This window comes from Delphinapterus leucas, chromosome 9, assembly GCF_059928025.1.
Source record: "Delphinapterus leucas isolate spDelLeu-1000000601 "Yukka" chromosome 9, BTC_Dleu_Yukka2, whole genome shotgun sequence".
NCBI classification, from domain to species: Eukaryota; Metazoa; Chordata; class Mammalia; order Artiodactyla; family Monodontidae; genus Delphinapterus; species Delphinapterus leucas.
Genome location: NC_143137.1, coordinates 65360136 through 65375080, shown reverse-complemented (window position 1 = coordinate 65375080; position 14945 = coordinate 65360136). Strand labels below are relative to the sequence as shown.

At 34.5% G+C, this 14945-nt stretch overlaps 1 protein-coding gene across 1 annotated transcript; it reads right to left on the bottom strand.

The window, feature by feature from the left end:
* Window positions 1–6982: 6982 nt before the first annotated feature.
* C9H7orf78 (chromosome 9 C7orf78 homolog) lies at window positions 6983–12184 on the bottom strand. The gene is given in 9 exon segments (XM_089917667.1): window positions 6983–7015; window positions 7017–7046; window positions 7048–7092; window positions 7661–7800; window positions 9017–9067; window positions 9070–9100; window positions 10961–11207; window positions 11434–11668; window positions 11671–12184. Coding segments are annotated over 9 exon segments (924 nt in total). The 5' UTR covers window positions 11783–12184.
* Between the last annotated feature and the right edge of the window lie 2761 nt (window positions 12185–14945).

Sequence of the window (14945 nt, the reverse complement as noted above, 5' to 3'; positions counted from 1 at the left end):
GCATTTACATTTAATTGAAAATATATAGCAATGTAGAGGGTATTATGCTAGCTAAGTGAAATAAGTCAGACAGAAAAAGACAAATACTATATGATTTCACTTATACATGGAATCTAAAAAACAAAACAAATGAACAAACATAACCAAACAGAAACAGACTCATAGACACAGAGAATAAACAGGTGGTTGCCAGCGGGGGTGGGAGGAGGGGGAACTGGGTGCAGGTAGTCAAAAGGTACAAACTTCCAGTTATAAGATAAATAAGTACTTGGGATGTAATATACAGCATGATAAATATAATTAACCCTGCTGTATGTTACATATGGAAGTTAAGAGAATAAATCCTAAGAGCTCTCATCACAAGGAAAAAATTTTTTTCTATTTATTTATTTTGTATCTATATGAGATGATAGATGTTCACTGAACTTATTGTGTAATCATTTCATGATGTATGTAAGTCAAATCATTATGCTGTACACCTTAAACTTATACAGTGCTATATGTCAATTATATCTCAATAAAACTGGAAGAAAAAAATAAATAAACTATATATAGCAATGAATATGTATAACTGGCAAAATAATTGTTTTGAAAAGATGTTTTAGAAACATATTTGTTGTACGAATGAGATAAAAATGCAGCACGGTTGAATGACTCTTAAAAGTTGTCCTAAAATTCCCTGAAAGAGACAAAATTTTTCTCATTGGAAAACTACTTTACTTGTTTTAAACTGCATCTGGTTTGAATTAGATTTGGAAATCACTGCTCTGTTTTTCTAAAGTAAATGCTGGATAATCTCCACATAATCCTGATGATGGCATCAGTTTTTTTTTTTTTTGATAGTCACTTCATTTTTCAAAACTTTCACAAAGAAATATAAGCAGCAGTTTATACCTGGGTCTTTACCGATTGTTAATGCAATTGTTTGACCATTGACAGTAAGCATGTGACTAGGTCCATCACTAGCTCACCATTGTTGTACAACTGTATGCAAATATTGAACATTTCTTCTCACTGCTTTCAACTCAACTATCAATATTCTCACCAACCTCAGAATTAAATCAATATTATTGTGGCACCAATAAAAAGCTTCTCATCATACAAGTGACAGTATTTTCCCCCAAATCTATTTCTTACCTAATAGGACCTTAATATTTTAAATTCACTAATCCTCCATTTTATTCCAGAGAGATATTAATTGAGAGATCAGACAGAATTCAGCTACCTATTGTTGGAGAAGAAAAGGTGCCCAAGCCTTTAAAAAATGCACAAGAGCTCTCAAACTGCTCATGGATGACTCAGAGAAGAAAGGCTGGGACCCTTGGGATCCTAGGAGCTTGATGACATTATCCAGGCCAGGCCGTTTGGTCTACTGTCCTGTTTCAGGCCAGACCCATTCAGAGAATTTTAATTAAAGGTTTAAGAGATGCAGGTTCTGGAGAACAACTGTTGAAATCAATTCTAGCTCTGTCACTTACTGGGTGATTTGGGCTAACTGTTTGCGGTCTCTTTAAAAAAGGAGAATACTAATCTCTAGTTCATGTGGTAGTTCTGAGGATTAGTTAAATCAATCCATGTAGAGTGCTTAGGATGGTGCCTAGCACAAGGTAAGGGCCTAGTGAATATTAGCTATCATCATCATCACCATCATTATACATACCCAGACTAAAGCCCGTATAGACAGAAATACATAACTACATATATGCACACATGCACATACATACATATAAATATGCAGTATGAGCCAAAATAGTACGTCTTTTGGTTTTGTCTTACAATATTCACTTACCATGGACTACTTTTTCAGGTGAGTACATGTAGATTTATTTCACTGAAAAATTGCTGTGTTGTAGCACATTATATTGATGTACTATTCTTACATTGGTGTACCTTTAGTTTTTCCTTCCAGGCTTTTTGCTTTACAAATAATACTTAAAACTGCAGTGTTCTATACATAACTTTGCATATAAATAGCACTCTTTCTGAAGAATAGATCCCAAGAAGTAAAAGTGATGGATCAAATTGTATATCTATTTTTAAAAACTTGATTGATACTCTAAAGTATTCTCCAAGTATATTATGCCTATTTTATACTTACAAAAACTGTAGAATACTATACATTTCTACAGACCCTAACCAGCATTTAATGCTATTAATTTAATTATTGCAAATCCAATGCATATGATATTGTATTGCATTTGGTTTTCATTTGCATTTCCCTGCTAATAGTGAAGATGGCGTATTTCCTTATATTTATTGGCTGTCTATAGGTACCCTATGACTTTTAGGTTCATATTATTTATATGTTTTTATATGTATGGTTTCTTTTTCTATTTCTTTCACTATTGTGTATATCAGGAATATTAACTCCTTGTCTGTTATATGTGTTACAAATATTTTCTCCAAGCCTGTTGGTGGTTGTATCTAGACATTTCTCCTTTTTAAGTGGGCCTTTCCACACTGACCTTAAAATATTCACTCCTACTGTCTTCTAATAATCTTATAGCTTTGTTTTTGCTCTTTAGATATTTTATCTGCATATAAAATAGTTTTGCATTATTTTGGTGGTAAATAAATAGCTTAAATATGTTGGTAGCGAATTTCCTCATAATTAAATATATGTGAAATCAGAGATAGAAACTGAGAGATGGATGGGACTTTAAAGATTATTCAGCCCATAGTCCCATCGTGCTAGTCAGATGATTAAAACCCAGTATGAGAAAAAGAAGTCATTTACTGCAGCACTAAGGGTAATGTGATTTGAATGTTAAGGCTTGATCTGAAATTGCTTCATATGACCAGAGCATCTCTTCCCATGACATTTCTTGCCACACGGGTCTGTATTAAGCAATTTAGCTGGTAGTATTCTCAGGTTTAGCTTCCCCTTCTCTGAAATCATAGTCCTTTATAGCATTATTTCAGGTAGATAGAAATCATTTTTGAACACTTTTTCTTTCAACATAATTTTTTTTCAAAGGTCTTACTGAGAGAGCCAACTTTTGATTTGGCTCAACCCTTCTGAAAATAATAAAGTTTAATATTCCACCTATAAATATCTACCAGACATAAAAATATTCACTGTTCTAGGCCAGACCCAGGTAGGAAACATATAACTTGATTGTTAAACTATGGAAACAAAATTTTAAAGGGACAAAAATTTTAAAGGGACAACTTGTGGTACAAATTTGCTTGTTTTTGAGAGGGATGATTTTAGCTTGGTTTTAATTTTTATTAGCATTACTTATTAGTTTTTATTGTTTCTTTTCTATTTGCTAAAGTAATGTATAAACTGAAGAAAATTTAGAAAATATATAAAATATTAAAAAATTGTACTCTGTGTAATCACTTTAAATATTTTCATATATACTTCCTAATCTTTTATGTATATAAATGTGATATTTTGAGCAAAATTAATATCATATTGCACATGATTTTTCTTTTTGAAATTTACATTCATTATTTAAAATAGCAGTTGAAAATTATGAGATTTAACGTTAAGATCTGGGAAGATTTGTGGCAGCTCAATTTATAATCTGCTGTTGTCCTTGGGGAGAAGGTATCCCTTTTACATGATGTTCATTTTTAAAGCTTTTCTCAATTCTTAACCTTAATATTTTGTTCCTCACTCTCTGAGAAAACTAAATATAATAGCCAAATTGTCTAAGAAGGTCGCAAATACTGAGCCCAGGCACTCTGGAGCCTGCGCACCACAACTAGAGAGAAGCCCGAGCGCGGCAACTAGAGAAGCCCACGCGCTGCAATGAAGATCCTACCTGCCACAACCAAGACCCGACGCAGCCAAATAAATAAATAAATAAATATTTTAAAAAGGGACCATAGTATTTTGCTTCAACAGAAATCTGGGATGAAATGAATAAGCTCTGTATCAAATTAAGGTTACTGAGCAAATTTTTCCTGTGAGGGGACAAGTATTTGAAAAATATAAAGGATACCAGACCAATGCAGCAAGTGGAGCTAAGAAAACAATGAACTGTTATAGAATGTGTACTTCTCATCCTAGGACACAATTCAAAGCTAATACAGCAGTGAATAGAGGTAAACGTACGGTTTTGAAAACATTATTTAGAGAGTAAAAAAGAATATTAAGTATCTAAGCCTTCAAATAAAGAAGACAGAAAAGGATTAACAGAATAAACAGACAACAGCAAACAATTCAACAAGGGAATAATAAAGATAATGTCATTAAATGAAATGGAAGACAGAAATATGATTTACAAAACTGAAAGCTGTTTTTTTAAAGATCAGTAAGTCAGACATACATTTGAAAAAATTGATCATCAGTAAAAGACTGTGACTGCAAACAACATACAGAATGAAGGGAAATAACTAAAGATATAAAAGACGTATTGAAACGTATCAAATTATGTTGTGAATAATACTTTAACAGTACATCAGAAAACCACATTAAATGGACAATGTAAAAACGTAGTGACAAATTTAGTAAAAGGTGAAAAAACAACTTAAATAGGCTAATAGCCACTAAATATATCGTATTACTAATGGTAAGTTTTCTCTTAGAAAGCCCTAGACAAGGAAAAGTTTATAGGTAATTCCTACTACATATTCAGGGAACAGTGCTAATCCCTAGTTTCTGCAAATTGAACCAAAAAATAGGAAAAGGGGAAAAATGCCAAGCTACTGTTATGAGTCCACATTAATTTTCCTTGGCCACATTTTCTCAAGAAGACGCCTTTTAAAAATCATTAAGAAAAGAGGTTTTGGGGGGGGCAGAGAGGAATAGATTGGGAGATTAGGATTGAGATATACACACTACTATATATAAAATAGATAACTAATAAGGACCTACTGTATAACACAAGGAACTCTACTCAATACTCTGTAATGACCTATATGGGAAATGAATCTAAAAAAGAGTGGATATATGTATATGTATAACTGATTCACTTTGTTGTACACCTGAAACTAACACAACATTGTTATGTTATGCATTGCCACTGTTGGGAGTATATCCGGAGGAAACTATACTTGGAAAACTCACATGCACCCCAATGTTCATTGCAGCACTACTGACAATAGCCAAGAATGGGATTCAAACAAAAGCCCATCAAAAGAAAAATGGATAAAGACGCTGTGGTACCTATACACAAGGGCATATTAGCCATCAAAAAAGAAGGAAATAATACCATGTGCAGCAACATAGATGAACCTACGGATGACCATACTAAGAGAAGTAAGTCAGAGAGAGAAAGACAAATATCATAGGGTATTACTTATAGGTGGAATCTTAAAACTGATACAAATGAACTCATTTACCAACCAGAAAGAGACTCACGGAATTAGAAAACCAATTTAGGGTTGCCAAAGGGGAAACATCGGGGAGCAGGGTTAATCAGCAGTTCTGGATTCACATATACACACTAATAACACACACCATCCAAAAGGACGTACTGTATAGCACAGAGAAGTCTACTCAACAGCCTGTAATAACCTACAGGGGCAAGGAATGCGAAAAAGAGTAGACATACATCTATGTATACCAGAATCAAGTTGCTGCACACCTAAAACCAACACACCATTGTAAGTCAACTATGCTCCAATATGAAATGAACATTAATTTAAAAATAAACCAAATGCCTACAACATTCCCCGTAGGCCCCAGTGCAATGGTAAATACGAATATACTGAATGGTGAATGTAATGAAATACTACTCAGCCATAAAAAAGAAGAAAATTTTCCCATTTACAACAACATGGATGGTCTTGGTGGATATTATGCTAAGTGAAATATGTCAGATAGGGGCTTCCTTGGTGGCACAGTGGTTAAGAATCGCCTGCCAGTGCAGGGGACATGGGTTCCATCCCTGGTCAGGGAACAAAGATCCCACATCCTGCAGGGCAACTAAGCCTTTGCACCACAACTACTGAGCCTGCGCTCTAGAGCCCATGACTGACAACTACTGAAGCCTGCACACCTAGAGCCCGTGCTCCGCAACATAGAAGCCACCGCAATGAGAAGCCCACGCACCACAACGAAGAGTAGCCTGCACTCACCATGACCAGAGAAAGCCTGCATGCAGCAAGGAAGACCCAATGCAGCCAAAAGTAAATAAATTTTTTAAAAAAAGAAATATGTCAGAGGAAGACAATTACTGTATGATATGACTTATATGTGGAATCTAAAAAATAAAACAAACTAGTGAATATAACAAAAAAGAAACAGACTCACAGATAAAGAGAACCAACTAGTGGTTACCAGTGGGTGAGGGACGGGGGAGGGACATCATAGGGGTAGGGGATTAAGAGGTACAAATTACTATGTACAAAATAAATAAGCTATTGTACAAGGTTATATTGTACAACACAGGGAATATAGCCACTATTTTATAATAACTATAAATGAACTATAACCTTTAAAAATTGTGTCACTATGTTGTACACCCAAAACATATAATAGTGTACATCAACTATAACTTAATTTGGAAAAAAGAAAAAAAAAAGCTATGCTATAGGTATGCTCTGGGTGGTGTTCGTGCCTGGATGGACAAGGATATTCAAACAAGATGGGTGAGTAGGGAAGGCCAGAAGAAGGCTGCTGGGAGGATGACTCCCAGGAAATGGTCAAAGGCATGTGAGGAGTTAGTGAGTTGGTATGCCCAGGCTTCTCAGATGACAGGACATAGCGTTACTGAGGCAAGGAATACAAGTGTTGTTAACACTTCTGTGTGGAAATAGAATGTTTCCTGTTGTCTTGAAAGGAGGCAAAAGAACGTGGAATGGTGACATGGTCACTGGTAGTTTTCCAGAATTCAGCTGAAATCTAAGAAAAATAATAATTATCTGATCAAGGGACTGGATTCTTTCAGACTCCACTTAAAATGGTTTAAGCACCACGCAAATACTTCATTTATAATTCCTAGGATAGTAGAGCTCCCATAGGATAAAGTACACAGTAGTAGAAATAGTCATTTGAGTAGTAATTCTCAAGAGTTAATCTAAGTATTCAACAACAAATCTTAAAATTTTTGCTCACTGTTCTTGCATGTCTTAGTAAACTTTTCTTCCACAACGATCCATAAATGCACTGTATGCATCTGGCCACCTTCTGTGTCTCTTAAGGAAGATGGTACAAAGGAAGTTAGCAAAAGCAAACGTGTATCGACTTTAATTTTCGTTTATCTTTTTAAAATTGCTATTTAATAATCTTTGCTTTAAAAGCTTGCTTTGCATGCCAAATGCACATCTTGTTCTGCTTGGACATACAGGGCTGTTCAAAGCAGCCTTATCTGTCCAGGGGAGAATTTGAGCCATGAAGTATGTGTTTCAGCATCTTTTTCTGAGTGTATGACAGAGTCTTCTTGTCAGTCCTTCTTACTTGAGTGCAATTCACTCAAAATGGGCTGCTCCAAATAAAGTGGGAGTAAACCTGGGTAAGATTCCTCACAATCTTCAGCCCTCAATCCACCATGCCAACTATCTTTGTAATAATAAAAAAAAAAAATCCAAAATTCTAGATAATCCACTATTTGCATTTTAAGAAAAATCAGAAATCTGCATGCTTTACTTTTAAAGATAGAAGTATCTTTCACTCCAATAAATGAAAAACTCCTTCATTAAAGCAATCATTAACGACAGTGCAGGAGACAAACCACAACAGCCATAGAGAAAGAGGCAAACTCACCGTGTGTGACACAGATTTAATAGGCCACAGGGCTTTTGGTAAAATTAGCGTTGAATCCCAGGTGCATTCATGAGGCTTGTAGGTGATAAATCTTTCTGTAGTGTTCTGCTGACCTTCCTTCAGCAAAGGGCATCCAGTTACTAGAGACAGGAAGACAAATGAGAAACTTAGCAATTACATTAGTCTTTGTTCATGATGTCTCTCAGAATATGGTCTCATTTTTGGAGATAAGGACCCAGGAGTAGTAAATTGCTGGGCAATCTATAAATGCGAATCTTAATAAAAATTTGCTTATCCTGTCCACCCTTTCTGCTGGAATTAATTTTGTCCTTCTTCCAGCTTCAATTCAAATCCTACCTTAGTTTATTCCCTTGGAAACCTCTTTTTAAAACTTTTTCACATTAGTGCTTTGTGACTGGAATGGCATATTTTGTATTCTATCTTATATTTGACTTAGACATTTCTTAACATCAAAGGCTTGGTCTTATTGGTCTACAAACTATTCTTGGTATTTTCTCCATAGTGACTCATATATCAGGAAACTTGAGGTGTACCAATTTAATTACACACCTAGAGAAGATCTTTTAAATTTAATCCATGCCAAAATGTATACATTGTTTGCAAATACATTATCTTAATTTTCCAATTATAAAATTATTTGCTACTCATTTTGAAAAGAAGAAAACAAAATTCAACCATTATCCCACTATCCAAAATCAGCCACTGTTAACACCTTATTGTTTTGTTTATAACTGATATGCAATTATAATATGTAAATACAGTATGTATTATTCACCCCATCCAAATAAAAAATGCTGCATTATACAAATTAAGTCTGCATAAACACTATACAAATAGCACCATAATAATAATAATGGTATGTATATTTATCATGTGTTAGATGACACATGCTTTACATACATTAACTAAGTGCTTTACATATGTATAACAGATTTAACGGTCACAGTAATTCTATGATGAAGATTCAACTATTATCATTCCCATTTACAGATGAGGAAACCAAGATATAGACAGTTTAGGTAATTTAGGGCAATGAAGCCAAGATTCAAAGCTATGCAGCTTGCTTCTGAAATGTATACATTAACTCATTGGTTCTCTACACAGAACACATTGAGTTACAAACTCAATCTTTAATAATATATTAAAAGTTGTGGATAAGAAAGCATATGGATTGTTGCCATTAATTAACTGGGCATTTAAAAAATTTACTGTATCATTAAAGGTGATAAGTAAAAAATACTTTTTAAATTATTTGCCTTTTATGTATTACTATCAATATATAATGCAGAAAATTTATTTTTTTGCCATATTCATAACCTTATTATAATAACTTACCTGTACTTAAGTGTTGTGACTTAAACTTTAATCATTTTGGTCCCTTTTCTAAGTTGTCACAAAACTTGGTAAATTATGTTGGTACTAGATATGTAAAGAGAAGATTGTGTTACTACTAATAAATATTGTTTCATATTGCTAACATTCAATTTGGAATTTGGTTTTTCCAAATATTAAATATTTCACCAGTAAAATGCAATTTTGAGGATTTTGTTATAGCATTTAAAACTTACCTATAAACATTTGATAGAATAATCTAAGATTCAAGACAGTGTATAACCAATTAATTTATGGTGGAGTGAGGACTTTGATTATCCTTCTGTGAATAATTCAGAAATGATATTTTAAACAGGATGAAATTAAAGGAATCTATTCAGAATTTGGTAAAGTAATCTTAAATGCAAATAGAGTTACATGCTTTATTTCTAGAGCTGAATTTATTTCAGGCAATAGGAAAAATATTGAACAAAGCTAAAATAATTTGCTGAGGCTGAAATAGAATAAATATTGACTTTTTAGGAAACTATAAAACAAAGTTTTTTTAACATGGTTAAAATGAACTAATATAAACTGAAAAGTCCCAGCTTGGTATTGACATATACACACTACTATATATAAAATAGACAGCTAATAAGAACTTACTGTGTAGCATAGGGAACTCTACTGAATATTCTCTAATGAGCTATATGAGAAAAGAATCTAAAAAAGAGTGGATATATGTATATGTATAACTGATTCACTTTGTTGTACACCTGAAACTAATACAACATTGTAAATCAACTATACTCCAATAAAAATTTTTCCAAAATCCCCCATTCCTTGAACTTTTACTTACCCAAGTCATATAATTCTAACTTTAACTAGTGAAATATTTAAATAAACCAATGGCATTTGATATTTAATTGACCTCCCCTCATCTCGAAATGGTAACATATTTCATTTACTACATATAAAAATGTTTAGCTGCCCTGGACAAGTAGAGAAGGTTATGGATCAAGGCATCTTGAATTTCCCAACTTTTATCCGAATAGCTCCCAAGAGTTCACTTTTATTGACTATCTCAATATTCCAAACCCTATTGTAAGAAATTTGTATATAATTGTCTCCTTCATTTACTTAAAATAACCATATAAAACATACAGTATTGTTATCTTAAAGTATAAATAAGGAAAGAGGCTTAATAACTTAATAACTTAATACAAAATTATTAGAAAGTAAGAGAACTGGGATACACTGATCCCAGAGGCCATGCTCTTAACTGCTTCCCTATATTTTCCCAATGGAATAAATTTTTTCCTTTTTCTAGAATTTTTTTTGGTATTATCATTCCTATTGCTTCACTCTTTACCTAACAAGAATCGTATTTATAAGTTAAATTATACACCTAAGAATAGGATATATCCATATACTAGTGGAATTATTTTTTGACTTCATTTGCATCTCCTTAAATATATATTCACCACCACCACTTTAAATTAGAAATTCTTGCCTATATATTATTTAAATTATTAATCATTAGACTCATTTAAATAATACAATATCCCCTCTTTGTCAATTTTCATTCACTCATCCACTTGTTCCATGATTTGATTTCATTACTACTAGACTGTAAACTCCTGGAAACTGAGGTCTGTTCTCCAATTACACCTCAGTCCAAACACTTCTTGAGCCCTAGAAAAGCCATCCCTAGTTGGTCATTCCAACTGGCAGATAAAACCCTATCAGAAACATTAACCAGACTCTTACCTCTCCTTGCTCATTCATTTATTGCTGAATTTGAGTTGTATTGTTCCATGAGAAATAAAGATGCAACTTTATACACATTATATTCACATATACTTTTTTTGCTCATGTAATAGTTGTTATAATTAAGAAATGAATAAAAATAATATATTTCCCCCTTATCTCTTTTAAGTTATTTAGAATCAGATGTTCTTTTTGTACCTGTGAAAAGTTATGTGGTTTTGGATTGAGGTATACATCATTTGGATATTTTCCATTTTCCACAAATATTAACTTCACTTTATATGAATCCAGATGAGGAAATGTAGTTATAAATTTAGGAGACATGGCCCTGTTGGGATGATTCCTTATGCTGGGAAAGTTAAGCATTGTGCCTGGAAAAATACTTTTTTTTCTCCTTTCTTCTTCCTTAATGGTCCTTGATGGCTTTTCTGGAAGTCTCAAAGATGTATACAGTTGGGCTTCCCTGGTGGCGCAGTGGTTGGGAGTCCGCCTGCCGATGCAGGGGATATGGGTTCGTGTCCCGGTCCGGGAAGATCCCACATGCCGCGGAGTGGCTGGGCCCGTGAGCCATGGCCGCTGAGCCTGCACGTCCGGAGCCTGTGCTCCGCAACGGGAGAGGCCACAACGAGAGGCCCGGTTACCGCAAAAAAAAAAAAAAAAAAAAAAAAGATGTATACAGTTTATAACTAAAATCAGGAGGCTTTATTTTCCATATGTTGACTTTTATTTCAGATTGTGGTGCTTTCAGGACATTTTTTTTCTATTTGGAGTTGAGATCTTGTGTGGGACCCTGCTGTAGCCCCTTTGCAATATTCCTGCCTCTCCTGCCTTTCCGGGACTCAAAGGCGTGTTCACATGTTGGAATCTGCAACAGATATGGAAATTGGTGAAGTATGCTACTGTAGAACTGTGTATTGAATATTTTCTCTCTGGACCAGGGTGATCTCTAAAACATTTATGAAGCAGGAAAAAAAGCTCAGAAATGACAAGGAGTGTGTGTAGAGGGGATGAAAGTATCATGGCTGCTGCGAGTATTTATTCAGCATCGTTGTCACAGTAGTCACCACACTAGAGACTAGGGATTCAAAATGATTAACTTGCAATCCATGTCCTTAAGTAACTGAGAGGCTACTGAGAGAAAGGCATGAAAACAAAAACCAAACCTGTGTAACGTGACAGATACTACAATAGTGTTATGAGAAGCAAGGAGAGTGCTCAGCTAATTCTATCAGGAAAATAGAAGTGACATCAAAAGAAAAGTTATCATTTGAACTGATCTTGAAGAATAAGTAGAAATATGCCAGGGGGTAAAGGAAGGAAACAACATTTCACCAAGGCACAGAAAGTATGTAAAATTTGTCATAAGCTATTTCTAGGATTTCTATGGCCACCTAAACCATAATAAGTGCATTGTAGCTTTTACGATTGGGATCTATGGATAAGAATCATGGGTTTGCTCTTTGTTGATCTGTGACAAGGATATGGTTGGCACACTTCTAGGATTTAATGAAGGTGTTAGTATGTTACTAGACAATGCCAATGAATTTAAAATCTCCATGGAAAGAGGAATAATAATCAATTAAAATATATTTGGCTAAGTGGAAATAAAACAATGCTGGTTCCTGGGAAATAAGGATCTGAGGTGGGGATGAATTTCCTTGTCTTGTGCTAGAATCTTGTGTTGTTTGACAATAACATCAAAATAGAGGCTTTTCAAGATTCTAAATGTTATTATGCAGTAATTCAAAGTTGTGTATAAAGAGAAACTACTTTGGAGACACACTGAAAATGTCAACTGGAAAAAATTAACAATAAATATTTTGTAATATAAAATGATAAATTGTTTTTCAACTTCTAATATGAATATATATTTTTAATGACTATGGCCCATTGAGAGAAAAGCAAGAAGCATGTGTGGCAGGAGCTTAGCATATGTATATGAGGAGGCAGTGGAATATAAAGATAGAAAAATCAGTTGGGGTTATATTAGCAAAGGTCTTTAATGACACACCAAGGAATTTTAATGAATCAAAGATAATACAGAATTTCTTAACCAAGATAAGAAACACAAGAGGAGGATCAGTTTATGGAAAAAGACCATAATAATAAGTAGATTTAAACAAAATATATGCCCACTATATAACTGGAAGTATAGGCCTGTGGCTAAGTCAGCTTTTGCTGCAATAATGCTGTGTAACAAACTGCCCACAAACTCAGTAACAAAATAAATTAAAAAAAAAATTTTTGTTACAGGTTGTGGGGAAGAGGCAGTTAGGATTGACTGCTAACAAGTACAAGATTTCTTTTGGGGTTGAAAGACATGTTCTGGAATTAGATAGTGATGATAGTTTCACAACATTGTGAATATACTAAAAAACACTAAACTGTACATTCTAAAATGGCAAGTAGTGAAATTAAGTTATATAAATTTTATCTCAATTAGAAAAAACAAATTAATCATTAAATCATGTTGGATAAATTTCAGTAAACATAAAAGACAAACTTGTTTTCTGGGAAATAGAAAGAACAAGACTATAGGTGTTATCTAATTGAGTCCACTTAAATTTTGCAAAAAATAGTCAAAGGGAACATGAAAGCTTCTGCACAGCAAAAGCAATCAACAGAGTGAAAAGGCAACCTATGGAATGGAAGAAAATATTTGCAAACTGTTTATCTGATAAGGGGTTAATATCCAAAATATTTAAGAACTCCTTCAACTCAAGAGCAACACAAACAAATAACCTAACTGAAAAATGAGCTAAAGACTTGAATAGACATTTCTCCAAAGAAGATATACAAATGGCCAACAGGTGTATGGAAAGATGCTCAACATCACTAACCATCAGGAAAATGCAAATCAAAACCACAATGAGACATCATCTCACACCTGTCAGAACAGCTATAATCAAAAAAATTAAAGACATTAAGTGTCGGTGAGGATGTAGAAAAACTGGAACACTTGTACACTATTGGTGACAATGTAAAATGATGCAGCCACTAAGGAAGACAGTGTGGTGGCTCCTCAAAAGTTTAAAAATAGAACTGCCATATGATCCAATAATCACACTTCTGGGTATTTATCCAAAAAATTGAAATCAGAATCTCAAAGAGATATCTGCACTCTCATGTTAATTGCAGCATTATTCACAACAGTTAAGATACAGAAGAAATCTAAATATTCATTGCTGGATGAATGAATGGTGTTGGAGGAGGTCATCGTGAGGAAGTGACCACCAGTTGACCCGTGAGCTGGACCTAGGCAATCAGACGTCCCTTACCCCCTACCCTGTCCTTAGAATGTAGGCATCACTTGCCTTTCCTGCTCTAGAAGCTGCCCAAGGACACAGCCTTGAAATAGTAATATGGTGCCGAGACTATCTGGACTGTATACGTGACTTTATCCAGTGAGGTCCTCTCTATAAGGTTTTTAAATTGGGGGGGGTGGGTGGGGAGCACAGAGATCTACTCATCTTGGCAGCCGCCCAAGACAAGTCACGTGTGTAAGTTCCTTTGCTTCTTAAACCTGCCCACCTCCCAATCTGGAGTGGTCTGCCTCTGTCTTCCATCTCTCCTTGCCCTCCACATACAGGGGCCAGTTTCAGATTACACCTGTGCAGCTCCTGAGGAGGTTGCAAACTAAGAAATGGATAAAGAAAATGTTGTATATACACAAAATGGAATAGTATTCAGCCTTAAAAATGAAGGCAATTCTGCCATATGCACAAATATGAATGAAGTTGGAGGACATTATGCTAAGTGAAATAAAGCCCGTCATGATTCCACCTATGTGAGGAAATCTAAAATAGTCAAACTCACAGGAACAGAGAGTAGAATGGTGGTTGCCAGAGTCTGACGGGGAGGAGGGATGAGGAACTGCTATTCAACAGGTATAAAGTTTCAGTTATACAAGATGAATAAATTCTAGAGGTCTGCTGTACAATGGTGTACCTATATTAACACTGTGTTGTGCACTTGAAAATCTGTCAGGAGGCTAGATCTCATGATAAGTATTCTTATACACTTTTTTAAAAAGCCAAATAGAGACAAAAAAACAGTGTGCTTAATATCTGAGTGAGAAGATTAGAAATTCCTCAAGTGTTCAAAAATATGTTATCCTCTGTTGCTCATTAATACGTTAAAAATAAAGGAGAGTTGATGAATGGGGAGCCACTTACAATCTCTA